This window comes from Syngnathoides biaculeatus, chromosome 12 (assembly GCF_019802595.1).
Source record: "Syngnathoides biaculeatus isolate LvHL_M chromosome 12, ASM1980259v1, whole genome shotgun sequence".
Lineage (NCBI taxonomy): Eukaryota > Metazoa > Chordata > Actinopteri > Syngnathiformes > Syngnathidae > Syngnathoides > Syngnathoides biaculeatus.
In genome coordinates, this window is record NC_084651.1 from 20387702 (window position 1) to 20402257 (window position 14556).

Below are 14556 nucleotides of genomic sequence, written 5' to 3' on the forward strand. Positions count from 1 at the left end.
GGTCTTTCCATCACTAGGGGAGACGTTAATCTTGGCTTCATCAGTCCATAAAACTACATTTCCAAATCATTTGTAGCTCATCTATGTAATTCCTCGCAAAACACAATATGGCATTTTGATGCTTTATGCCGATGAGTGGTCAGCTTCTTGTGATATAGCCTGTATATTTGTTCTCTTGAACTCTTCTTTGAATAGTGGATTGTGATACCTTCACCCCTGCCCTGTGGAAGTTGCCAGTGATGTCCTGACTGTAGACTTTGGGTGCTTCTTCACAGTTCTCACGTTTTTGCCATCAACTGCTGTTGATACCTGTGTCTGACCTATTGTCTTTTGCCCAATACACTAGTACTTTCGTTCTTTTCAGAACATTCTAAATTTTTGTATTGGGTTATCCTAAATCAGGGCTCAGCAACGTTTTTGAGGCTTAGGGCTACTTTGTGACCACCGATCGTATGAAGGGCTACGTGACCTGTTTGCGGCAAATTTCAGACTCAGTTCATTACACGTACATAAAATATTTTCGTTTGAATTTATTTTAGTAAATGACATTACAGTTATTGTAACATTTTTATTCACGTAAGAAAATCAGATTCAGAATTTAAAGCACAAATAATGGTAATAATTTCTGGCCTATAGTATTTTTAGAACATACCTCGCGGGTGCCTTAAATGGTCCTCGCAGGCTACCATTCGCCCGTGGGCACCGTGTTGGAGACCCCTGTGCTAAATGTTTGTCCAGCAGCGCTGATTGATTTCCCCTTTTTTCTGAGCTTCTAAATTGTTTGCTTTTCTGTCAGACAGCTGTCTGGTCTTCATGTTTGCTTAACAGCAGATGGCGTTCTCACAGGTGAAACCCAAAAACTATCTAATGTTTAAACAATCAAATCTCAGCGGCAACACCTGGGCAACTACAAACACCCATCAGTCCCATGTTCCAATACTTTTGCTCACTTGAACAGTGGGTGAATTCAAACAAGGTGCTCTGTCCGGAGTTGTTTAACACATGTAGATGTAAATGGCATGAAATACAAGTGTCATGGTCCTGCCGGTCCTTGTCCTGGCTGTGCACACACACCAGCAGGAATCAGTGAGGCGCACACCTGCGCCTCGTTCCCCGTAATCACAATGGATACAAAATAGGACTCCTCGTACGGTCTGGCCTTTGCCAGATCATTGCCTCATGCCTGGTTCCCGCACTCTCTGGATTCGGTTCCTGATCTCCCGTGTACTGACCCTTGCCTGCCCATTGACCTGTCTCTCATGCCTGACGACCTTGTTACTGCTGCTCCTGTGGACTGCCTGCCTGATCCCGACAATGGACTGAATAAAGACGTTTTCCGAACTGCCTCTATGTCTTCTGAGTCGTGCATTTGGGACCAACCCTGTGTTCTGGTTGTGACAGAACGATGTGGCCATAACATGGACCCAGTCGACTCAGCTGCGATCCGTCAGTCCCTGCAGAACCAAGGCAGACGTATCACCGAGCAGGTGACTAATCACAGGTTAAGGCTCCGTCACACCATGATGTTCTGGTCAACGTCCTCTGAACATTTCAATCGTTCTATTTTTCAGCGTTCTCAAACGCGGATGACACATCTGGCGTGTGATTAACGTGTGTCTAACGCATGACTTAACATGTGTCTAACGCACGAAAAGCGTGTCTAACGCATGAAAAGTGTGTAACAGCAACCAAATAAGATGCTCCTAAAAACCATTAGCATGTGCAAACTTGTCATTGGGGTGCAAGGAGCGATTTGTCAACGTAAGACGAGCGTGTTGAGCGTGTGACCAATGGGTGAATAACAACAGAAAAGCGTTTTGCTGGTGTGTAATTTTTTTACAGTGGAACCGGAACTAAAACGTTGGAAAGTTCATAAGTCACTTCAGTTGTTCTTGTGAGTTAGAACAGTGAGCATCATGCCACTGAGAAGAAGAAAGTTTAGGACTTCAGCAACTAGCGCTGAAGCCAGTAAGAAAGCTAAGCCTCTTTCATCACAAGCAATGTGTTTGGAGGAAAAACAACAGCAGGAGGAAGAGCACGTCCGTGAAGTCACGCACCATTTGACACCCCCTGTGGACTCTAAACACCGTGCAAACCCCAGCGAGGACGGTCCGACAAAGAGAGAAAAGAAGCAGAGAAAGGATTGCAGGATCCTGGACTGGGCTGTTGAGGATAGTCTGGTACAGTTTTTCCGCGAAAACGGACTGCTGCTTTCTGGATCTTTGATAGTAGGTGCTCTCTACTGTAGCTTAATATTAAATGGACCTTGCTTACAAAGCATCAGTTTATATACACATATGCATGGAAGTTCGGTAAACGCTCGAATGACGCTCAATGGACGCCAAACGATGTCCGTTTCACTTTAGTTACACGCTGCGTGCGCTAGGGGATTGTTCAGTGGTCGTTGACAGGTCGCCACTGAGTCGTTCACTGCAAAGCAAACAATTAAGTAACAACAAAGTAAAGCTAGAGTTACGACTGACTAACGATAGCCAAACGCGTGCAATGCTCAGCGAACCTTAGTAAAACGTTCCATGGACGTTCTTGAACGTTCTGCAGCGTTTAAAATTAAACGTTGATGAACGCTGGTATGGGTGAGAACTTTTGTGCATGTTCAAAACTTTTTTTCCCAGCGATAATTGACGTTCACTAGCGTTCAAGCTCTTCTGGAGGTATCCCGGCGACCATGGGTGAATACCAACGTTTCCTCAAACGCTATAGAACGCAGACCAGAACGTCATGATGTGACGGGGTCATTACAGGAGGTATGTGCTCGGTTGGACTCATGGTTCACGTTCAGTTCTGGTGCTGCCGACGCCAGTCCGACGACCGCTACCGCCACCCCGAGCCCAAGTCCGTCCGCGCCCGCTCCCCTGCCAGTCACGAACGCCCAGCAGACCGCGTGTACGCCAGTCTCCCGGCCCGAGCGGTTCTCCGGAGACACGGGTTATATTAAACCCTTCCTTGTCCAGTGTAATATCCACTTTGAATTGGTGCCCTCCGTCTTCCTCACTGACCGCTCCCGGATAGCCTTCCTGATATCCCAACTGATGGGGAGAGCAGAGGCCTGGGCCACACCCGAATTGAGCCATGGTTCTGATACCTGCCACACCTGGACCTCCTTTGTGGGTGCTATGACCCAGGTATTTCAATAGGGGTCCCTGAAACGTGAGGCGACAGCTTCCTTGATATCGCTCCAGCAGGGGCAACACAGAGTGGCAGATTAGGCTTCTGGGTTTCGCATCTGAGCGGCGGAGTCCTGGTGGAATAAGGGAGCACTCCTTGATGTGTTCTTTCAGGGGCCCTCGCAGTGGAACTGCCTACAAACCTGGACTCGCTCATTGCCCTTGCCCTGAGGATAGACCAGAGGCTCCCGATACAGGGGAGGGTCGACCAGCTACAGGGAGACACCCGACGAAAGCTCATACCACAGACTGTGCGCCAAAAGGTCCAGGATGTTGAGAAAAGCCCATTAAAGTCAAGGGCGTCAATGGCTCTCCGAGGAGCGGAAATGGCGCCAGTGAGAGGCTTGGTGTTATTATTGCAGGTGGTTGGGCCACCTCGTGGCTCTGTGTCCTCTCAAGCCCGGATGACCTGCACTCAAGGTGTGCACGCCGGTAAGTGTTAACTACATCACGGCCGGTTCGACGCGGTCCCTGCTTCAGGTCACTCTAAGCGCTAGCAGACGTTCATGTACGGCTACGGCGTTTATCGACTTATTGTTTATCGCAGACGCGAACCTCCTGAACCCTCAAGACATCAACTTATTGGGCTTGGAAACATTTAGGACACAGCGACTCTGGCACGCTTATGTGGCGAACGGCAAGTTCTTGCCGTATAACCCACCATGCACCGACTATGGACATGACATTCCCTGATGCGCATGCTGAAAGCCTGAGCTTTCATGTCTTCGACTCCCAGAATAGTGCAATAATTCTGGGGAGCCCCTGGCTCAAAGAGCATAACCACCTCATTGACTGGCCCTCCGGCCAAATCAAATCATGGGGTTCGAAATGTTGCGTCACACTGGTAGTGCCGCGGAACTCGCAACCGGAGTTGGACTTGTCGCTAGTGTCTCTCTGCTATTCCGACTTAAAAGAAGTATTCTCTGAAGCAAAGGCTAAGTCTCTCCCGCCTCACCGGCCATATGACTGTGCCATTGAATTACTGCCCAGCACCTCACCCCCGCGTGGGAGACTTTTATCTCTTACAGGCCCGGAACACCAAGCCATGAGCGACAATGTGGAGGAGTCTCTGTCGGTGGGCCTTATCCGACCCTCGTCTTCACTTTGTTAATAAGAAGGACAGAACCCTGCGCCCCTGCATCGACTACCGGGGCCTAAAAGACATCACTGTTGAGAACAGGTATCCCTTCCCCTAATTACCATGGCCTTCGAGCTGCTTCAAGGGACTCGGATTTTCACCAAATTGGACTTACGGAACGCATACCACCTGGTGGGCATTAGGGAGGAGGATGAGTGGAAAACCGCCTTCAACACACCCACGGATCACTACGAATACCTGGTGATACCGTTTGGGCTCACCAATGCACCTGTGGTGTTCCAGAATTTCATTAATGTTTTGCGTGAAATGCCGAATAATCATGTTTTTGTCTATCATGACGATATTCTGATTTCCTCTCCAGACGAGGATTCCGTCGGGCACATCTGGGCTGTGCTGCAGCAACTGCTGTGCCACAACCTTTATGTCAAAGCAGAGAAATGCAAATTTCACCGGCCTTCCGTCACGCTCCTGGGTTTCATTCTAGCGGAGGTGGAAATCCGCATGGACCCGGCAAGATCAAATCTGTTCTTCAGTGGCACACCTCCACTAACTGCAAGGAGGTTCAAAGGTTCATCGGATTCGCTAACTTTCAGCGTAAGTTCATCAGAAACCTCAGCTCCAAAGCTGCCCCCTTACACCGTCTCCCCACAACTCTGAGTGGAACGCGGCCTGCCAGGCGGCCTTCAGCAAACTCAAGGCTGGCTTTACGTCTGCCCCGGTCCTCACACTGCCCGACCCGGAGATATAGTTCGTTGTTGAGGTGGACGTGTCGGATTCGGGCATAGGGGCGGTCCTTTCCCAGAGGAGCGCCAGGGACAGGAGATTACACCCCTGCCCCATTCCTTTCCAAGAGGTTGACTCCGGTGGAGCGCAACTACGACGTCAGAGACCGTGAGTTGCTCGCACTCAAGACTGCTATGGAGCAATGGAGAAACTGGCTGGAGGGGTCCTAGGTTCTGTTCCTGGTACTGACAAGACCACAAGAATCTCGAGTGTCTCAAGTCCGCCAAAAGGCTAAATGCCCGACAAGCCAGGTGGGCAGTCTTCTTTACTTGTTTAAGGGTTACTGTCCGACCAGGGACCAAGAATGGCAAGGCTAACACCGTTTCGCAGATATACGAGGGGGGAGGAGCTGAAGCCGGGCACGCCCCGATTCTCCCTGAATCCTGCTTTGTCTTGATCTTCAGGTGGGAGATCGAGACCCAAGTGAAGGAGCCATTGAAGGACTCTGCCAGCCCAGCTGGATGTTCCCCAACATATGGTCTGTCGTGACCCCACTGAGGGGCAAGATGATCGACTGGGCCCACACAAATCGGACGGTGTGTCATCTGCCAAACAGACCACAGAGCTCCTCTTGAATAAGGTTTTCTGTTACCACAGCTTGCTCACCGACGTGGTGTCGGATAGGGGCCCTCAATTCATATCCAGATTCTGGAGGGAGTTCTGCCCCCTTATTGGGGCCACGGCAAGTCTAACCTCGGGCCAACATCTGGAGTCCAACGGGCAAACCGAATGGGCCAACCAAGACTTGGGGACTGGATGCCGGGCCTCTTGCGACCACAGCACCTGGAGCCAGCAGCTCTGCTGGGAGGAGTATGCTCACAACTCTCTTCCATTGGCATCGACAGGTATGGCCCCCTTCTATGTTGTCCATGACTACCCCCCTTCCTTCTTCACGTCTGGCTGTCGACGAAAGGCCTCCCACTCCGGATGGAGTCCCGCAAGCTGGGTCCCAGGTTCGTTGGCCCGTTCCCCATCATGAAGGTGATTAACCCGGTTGCTTTTTCTGTGAAGTTGCCCAGAACAATGCGTTTCCACCCGACGTTCCATGTGAGCCTGCTCAAGCCAGCTCGGCCACCCTCGTTGGTCCCTCCGGCCGAACCCCTTCTGCCTTCCCGCATGGTTGATGGAGGCCTAGTCTACTCTGTGCCCAGGCTCCTGTCATCCCGCCGCTGAGGGAGGGGTATCCGGTATCTGGTGGACTGCGAGGGTTACGGTCCCGAGGAACGTTCATGGATCCTGTCTCGGGTCGTGGTCGATCCCAACCTCAGCAGGGACTTTCACGCCTCCCACGCTGAGGTGCCTGGGGCAGGCCGTTATGGGAGGGGTACTGTAATGGTCCTGCCGGTCCTTGTCCTGGCTGTGCCGTACCCTGACATGGCACACACACAGGCAGCAATCAGTGAGGCGCACACCTGCGCCTTGTACCCCGTAATTACAACAGATACAAATAGGACTCCTCGTATGGTCTGCCCTTTGCCAGATTGCTGCCTCATGCCTGGTTCCCGCACTCTTGCTTCTGTTCCTGATCTCCCGTGTACCCATCCCTCCCAAGCTGTGCATTTGGGCCCAACCCTGTGTTCTGGTCGTGAGAAAAAGGTGGAAATTGGAAATTTTGTCTCATATTCATATTATGACCTGAAACCCAAATGTCTTCAGCATACAACAAAATAAAGAAATGGACCTTACCGTTTCAATACTTTTAGAGAGGAGTGTACTTTAAGGACACGGATGACTTTTAGGCAACATTGTGCTTGCAAAATGGAAGATGAAGTCTGCGTCACCAATTGAGGTGGTGTTCCAGCAAACAGTTTTGTGAGCCTTGTTGCGCGTTCTTCATTGGTTAGGTTTTTTTTTTTTTTTTAAAAGGTGCGCACTCTAAAATTCCTTGTGTTGTTGGTTGTTAAAATCGCAGTTTTGACAAAATGTGACTCTAAACAGTATTGTATTTTAGTGAAACAATGTGCAATGTAGATTAAAAGTTTTTCAACAATACTGTATTTGACTGTGATGAAAATATGTTTTCATATAATATGAAAATATATTTTCAGCAGAATTGCAAGAATTACTGGAATTATCACAATATTGACAATAAGTATCATGGAGTAATCCACTTGTAAGTACTCTACTGAATTTTTACACATACTCTGAAAAAAGTGGTACCTAACAAATGCTTAAGTGGACATAATTCAAAGCTAGGAGCTGGACTAACTAACGATAAAGACTTCAGGTTTGCAGACACAAAACCACGACAAGTAGAGAAGTGATGGGCAACATTCATTAAACATTTAAAGGGAGTGACATATAGATCAGGATTCAAATGCTTAAAAGTTGTATATTGTGGTTCATCCATTAACATACCTAAACCATGAGGTTCCGCATACTGGCAATCATCTTCCAAGTTAATTTTTTCCAAACGGCATTTAATTTATACCCACGCTACACACTTCAGAGAGGAATAAAAACCTTATGACTAATAAGGTAAAAAATCAAGTTCTCCAAATAACTGTGTGCCATTTTTGGAAATTGAAATGGTCCAACTCCAAGAAACCTTAAGTTCTGAAGGCTCCTGAGATAGATACACAGTTAAACTAAAAGTTCATTTACATTTATTCATTTATTTACATTGACGTAAAAGTGCATTGCTATATGACAACCACCATATCGACTTGAGACTTGAATAATGTATTCATAGAGAAAATAGTCTTAACAAAGGCAGGACTTTATTCCCCATTTAAAGCAAAAATTCCCAGCATGTGTGCTTCAAAGTTCTGAGGACTGTGGTTCAAATTCCAGCCCAGCCAGTGTGGAGTTTGCATGTTTTCCCCGTGCCTGCATGGGTTTTCTCCAGTCACTCCGGTTTCTTCCCACACCCCCAAAACATGCATGGTAGGTTGGCTGAAGACTCTAAATTGCTCATTAGTGTGAATGTAAGTGCTAATGGTGTTGTTGGTTGTTAAAATCGCAGTTTTGACAAATTGTGACTCTAAACAGTATTGTAGTTTAGTGAAATTTGTGCAATGTAGATTAGAAGTTTTTCAACAATACTGTATTTGGTTACTTGTTTGTATGTTTCCTGCGATTGCCTGTCAAACAGTTCAGAGTGCACCTGCCCTCCTGCTCAAAGATGGCTGGGATGGGCTCCAGCCCTCCCCAACAACCCTTGTGAGGATGAGCGGCTCAGAAATGGATGGATTAAAGATGAACCATCTTTTATGACAACAAAATAAATGCATTTTTTACGGTACAGCTATAAATATGAATTATTTGTTATGGTTTGATAACTCACTCTTGGTTGCTGCAGTACAGTATTAGCATAGCACTGGAAGTGCATACAGCATGCAATACTTCTTTCTTAGTGATTTTTTGGTGATTATGTGGAGAACATACACATGCAGTGGTGTGTATCTACTTTCATATAGACAATACGATGTTGTAAATGTTCTATGCGTTTTATTAGCCAAGAAGCATATGATTCGTTACCGTACAATATGGGTCAATGATGTATTTTATGAGACTACATACAGTACATGTTTGTGTGTACAAGTGTAATAACTTTGCAATTTTACTTAGATATTAGGTCAGATATAAAGGCACCATTCACTACAGTAACTTAAGTAGCAGGTATTCTCCAATGTGAATGTGCATAATTTGATCTATTTTGCATGAAAATCATTTGTTTTACAACTATATTGGATTTTGTGTTGAAATCACATAAAAATAGTCCCATTTGTGCAACAATACAAAATAACATACACCCTGTTTACCGCAAAATCATAGCTGTTTTACAATAAAAAGGAAGAAATCCATAAGTGGTACATCAAGGCAACGGTGCATCAAGTATAATCCAGGTGCATATGGAAGTTCTGCAAGTGCACAAAGTACAAGTGAAACATCCAAGCCTGTTATCTCCAGGATTTCCAATCATAATGCATTGTGAGTAAAGTATTGCTTGAGAAGCCAACAAGAAGAGAATGGGACTCAATCCACCATGCTCTTCAGGCGACAAACACCTCCTTCAATGGCCAAGGACCGACCAGGAACTGTCCCAGGTGGCAATCTGGATATGTGTGTCTGGAAGGAGCACAAAAGACAAGAGTCGTAGAAGCAAGGTAACACTATTTAACATACAATTGGACATACATTCGTAATTTTCACTAAAAAAGATGGAAATTAAATTAGACAGTCCAGAAATTAAAATGACCATATGGTTTGACTGAAGCATATAATAATGTGTAGTTAATTACAGCCACTAGTGTCTGAGGGCAATTGTGATGCTCTTTGACAAAGAAAGAAGTCACAATTTTCATCAAAATTTATGTCAAACAAATAAGCAAAGTCCAGGTACAAAATCATCAGGTCATAAAGTGAAAAAAGAAAGTCAGATCCAAGATCTAACTGGTGGGGAAACAAAGGCTAGTGCATCAACTGGGTGACAGCTGGCGCACTGCTAACTGTCAAAAGTACAACTTCACATCAGAGAATGGTATGACAAGCTAAAGTGCCAAGACTGGAGAATTAATTGCTTGCAGGTCAGTTTGTTGATCACATGTGACCACTGTGAACGTTTAAAGCAGCAGTGTGTCAAACTGACAGAATGCAAAGTGTCTGATGTCTTGCGGTCTCGTAGTCTGTCTCCAGACAGCTGCTGCACATCGGTCCAGACTCAGATCAACTTTGGTTTGATAAACATAGTATCATATTGGCTGACGTTTTTGATTTGGAACATTAGGTCATAATTCATCTTCATTTGTCTGTTTTGACTGTTAAATGACTCTTGGATGGGAGGTTTATTTGTGGGGGATAGTGTGTAGTCCTCGAGTTATATCACAAATAATTGAAACAGAATCAACAGGTCACTGAATTGCCCTGAAATCACTTCCCCAGTTGTAGGACCATCCACCTCTATAACATTCTTTTAGTCAAGTCATTCATGATGGCCACTGGGGTGCCTCGGTGGCAACTGTCATACAATGGAACATCACCCACACAAGACTACACACATGGAAACACTCATGGTTGGTTATTATGCCTCCAATACAACCTTCTGTATTTATCTTATTCCCTTCATCTTTTGTGGGTGGGTTTTGAGAAAGGCCATTCTAAATCTGTTTCAAGTGATGGTTCAAAGCTGAGTCCTAATCAACATAAGGTGCTTTCATGTCAAAAGAGAGCCTTTGAAGTTCCTAACAATTTGCTGAATATAAATCAATATGCATACAACGATTTACGGTATAGGTGCATGACAAAACACGCCCAAAATGACAACATGCACCCTTTAATTATATTTTGAGACTTTCGCTTTTGTGGCAACCTGACAGAATGGTCATAGTGAAAGGGCAGTCAAAAAAAAGAGCCAGATGAGTGAGCGACCACACCACAATGATGACAACACGGCACTCGTTCCAGAATCCTGCGTATGAAGTTCAGGGAGGACAAGGGCTTATTTTTAGTTGGTAAAAAAACATGCTGTTGCCAAATATGTAAACATCTAATCTGATGGATGCAAGTCCATTACAATTTTAATCACAATCAAGTTGGGTATCCTGGTTTATTGTGACTGTGACATTGTCCGCAGTAGAGCAAATGCATCTCAACAACCCAAAATATATACGGTTTGTATCATGACCAATGGAATATATGCTTATCTCATGATAATGTCTCTCGGTGGGCTTGAATAAATGTACAATTACATGATAGCTACCTAAAGTAAACACACACAAAAAAAAATGTGGACCAAAAAAACAAGAGCATGCTTGCTGTCAAGTTGTCACCTAAGGAAACAACCACAGGGTAAGACAAAAGCTGGGTCAAAAGACCACATGAAAAACATAGTTGATCTGAATTTGTGAGAGACAAACAACTTTATGAATGCCTCTGGAGGCATGAAAAACCACATGATAAGCCAGAGAGTATGCCACAAGACACTTTCAGCATACTGACGATGTCATTGTTTTGTTGTGGCTTTCACATTCTTTGAATCATGAGCTATTTATTTCCAACACTAAATGAAGAACAAAAAACGCATAAGAATGAAAGACAGTTGTCAAGTAAAAAAAAAAAAAAAAGAAATATCAAAGGAACTTCCATTGCATGCTATTCAATTTTCTTCAGCCTTAGTTAATGCAGGAATAGCTTTATAGTGGTAATAATGTCCAGGAAGAAGGGAACAGCACCTGGGTGGTGGGGGGCAAAGTTTTACTTTCATCTATTCAATTTTTCAAGCCATGAAAAAAAGTATTTCAGAAGTGTCATTGTCTGTCCATGCAGCTCACATTTAAGGCTCTGATGTCAAGTCTAGACCAGTCCAGGGTAAAGCTGCAGGTAATTTAGGCCAATGCAACAATATTAAAGATTCTCATACTCAGTAAAGCACAAGTCAAAAAAACACCACAAGTGTTTTAAGAATCTGATTATTTTAACCACATTATCATTTTGGTGGGCGGAGCGGTAGCTCAGCTGGAAAGCGTTGGCCTCACAGTTCTGAGGTCCCGGGACCCACCTGTGTGGAGTTTGCATGTTTTCCCCGTGCCTGCATGGGTTTCCTCCCACATCACCAAAACATGCAACATGAACTGGACACTCCAAATTGCCCCTAGGTGTGATTGTGAATGCGGCTGTTTGTCTCAATGTGCCCTGCAATTGGCTGGCAATCAGTTCAGGGTGTCCCCTGCCTCCTGTCCATTGACAGCTGGAATAGGCTCTAGCACTCCCTGCGACCCTTGTGAGGATAAGAAGCAAAGAAAATGGATGGATGGATAGATTATCAGTTTGGTAGAAATGTCTCGGAATCACGCAATCTCAACCAGCACCATATCATTCCTCTACAACCTGGCACAATGCCGATTTTGAGATTTAAAAAAAGAATACAAATTTACTGCAGTACATGGGAGTATAGTGGAATTGATTGGCTACATAATTTTATTTTTTTCTATTTATTAAAAAATAATGTATGCATGTCATGTGAAACCTTATTCTAAGACATTCAAATTAGAGGAAGCAACTTCCGTCAATACTATAAAGAAGGAAAAATCTACATTCATCTTCCACAGGACTTAACCTCACAAGGGTCGGGGGCATGCTGGAGCCTATCCAACATAACTCTGGGCAAAAGGTGAGGTAAAAGTAGTAACAGTAATCCTAAAAAGACTTCCAAACTTTTTTTTTTGCTCAGAAAAGAGTGGAAGTACTCCCACAAAACAAAAAAACTCCTTTCAAAAGTATACACAATCTCAAGTATGACATTAATTCACTCATAAACACAAAATGGGAAAAGACCTCTCACTTTCTACTGACAATGAAGTATGGTTCCAAATCTGCAGAAATAGTCTCAAAGACCAAATATAGAAATTTAAAGGTAATCCAGTTGAAAGTACTCCACAGATAACACATTACACAATATATAGCATGTATAAAATGTGCGATCCAAACATACAAACACATACTGAAATACTGAAAAAACACTTATTTTCACGCGCTTTGGTATTTTACATCTGTACTGCTGTGCTCACTGGTTTATACAGTTAAGAAAATAAGTATTGTATGTATGTTTTTTTTAAATGATTTATTAGTGTGATACAGCTGCAAATAACTATTTGAACACCTGTCCATCAGCTGCAATTCCGACCCTCAAAGACCTGTTAGTCCGCCTTTAAAAGTCCACCTCCACTCCATGTATTATCCTGAATCACATCCACCTGTGTGAGGTCGTTAGTTGCATAAAGGCAGCTGTCCACCCCATACAATCCAAAAGACTCAAACTTGTAAGATGGCCAAAACCAAAGAGCTGTCCAAAGACACCTGAGACAAAATTGTACAACTCCACATGGCTGGAAAGGGCTACGGAGAAATTGCCAAGCAGCTTGGTGAAAAAAGCTCCACAGTTGGAGCAATCATTAGAAAATGGAAGAAGCTAAACATGACGGTCAATCTCAATCAGAGTGGAGCCCCATGCAAGATATCACCTCGTGGGGTCTCAATGATCCTTTTTAAAGGTGAGAAATCAGCCCAGGACTACACGACAGGACTTGGTCAATGACCTGAAAAGAGGTGGGATCACCGTTTCCAAGGTGACTGTTGGTAATACACTAAGAAGTCATGGTTTGAAATCATGCATGGCACGGAAGGATCCCCTGCTTAAACCAGCACATGTCAAGGCCCGTCTTAAGTTTGCCAATGACCATTTGGATGATACAGAAGAGTCATGAGAGAATGTTTTGTGGTCAGATGAGACCAAATGGAACTTTCTGGTCATAATTCCACTGACTGTGTTTGGAGGAAGACAGATGATGAGTTAAATTCCCAAGAGCACAAACATTGGTTTTCTCAGGTGTGCAAATACTTATTTGCAGCTGTATCACACAAATAATTAAAAAAAATGATCAATTATTTTTGGATTTTTCTGTTTCTTTTCATTAAAAAAAATCATACATTGTGATTTCCAGATTTTTATTTTTCGTTTATCTCTCTCACAGTGGACATGCACCGATGATGAAAATTTCAGACCCCTCCATGATTTCCAAGTGGGAGAACATGCAATATAACAGGGTCTTCAAATATTTATTTTCCTCACTGTAGCTAATTCACCTGAGTTTGGAAATTTCTCTTCATCTATGTCTATAGGGGGATTTAAAATATACATCTTCCAAATAAATAACCACAACCAAAACTTGTCATTTTAGCAATGCTTATTGTACCCAAGGATGAGCCGGACTTGTGGCGCGCCATGATTCATTCTTTAATTTCCTGTCCAATTTCTTTTGATTTTCACATGATTTTAAACAAGGAAGCAGAGCGTTTGAGGTGTGGCCACAAATACACCCTCAGGTGTGCAGTCAACTAACTGTCAGTTAACCTACCAGGAGCTTCCAAAGCCATGACCTACTCTAGGCTTCCCCATGTTCTCTAAAGACAAAATAGTTTTTGTGTATGTAAACTTTTGACCTCTAAGAAAATAAGCTCAAATTCTCTAAGGAATTCTTTCTCATTACTGTGTCAGTTAACAAAATTAAATAATTTTGCCGATCCCGACTGAGGTTTAAGTTTAAGAAAAATAAATGTCACCTTTCATTAAAATGGTCATCATTGAAGCTTGATTTCTGTGCATCTGGGAAAGACGCATACAGAAATGTAATGTGACCATATCATAAAAATCATAAAATTATTTCTTCTCATTTTAAAGTCCCGTGCACATCATAGGGTCACTTGCATGTACGTGAACCCCTACTCTGCGAACTCTGGATCTGTGGTGTGGGCCTCTGGGGATATTGGGCTTGTTTCCCCCTACTACTCTAAGGCTAGGTTTTGTCCATTTAGGACTCCTCGGAGGGGTCGGTCACGGGGCTTCTCTCAGTCCTCTGGTGCCAGGGGAAGTGCGAGATGGGCTTGTTTGCTTGAAATCCCCCACTGCTGGTGGAGGGGCCCAGGACCCACCCTTCCTCAATGTGCTTAACATATATTGGATATAGTGCTCATTCGGTAATAACAGACACG

General features: G+C 44.3%; 1 protein-coding gene across 3 annotated transcripts in view; it reads right to left on the bottom strand.

Moving 5' to 3' along the window:
- Positions 1 to 7506: 7506 nt before the first annotated feature.
- The window catches only part of tasp1 (taspase, threonine aspartase, 1), a 43646-nt gene continuing 36596 nt past the window's right edge, over positions 7507 to 14556 (bottom strand). For 2 of the 3 annotated variants that reach the window (XM_061836391.1, XM_061836394.1), the window contains one exon: positions 7578 to 9138. In XM_061836391.1, coding sequence (XP_061692375.1) covers positions 9046 to 9138 — 93 coding nt within the window. In that variant the 3' untranslated portion in view covers positions 7578 to 9045. Of the gene's footprint in view, positions 9139 to 14556 lie in introns of all 3 variants that reach the window. The other variant, XM_061836392.1, reaches the window with a different exon arrangement.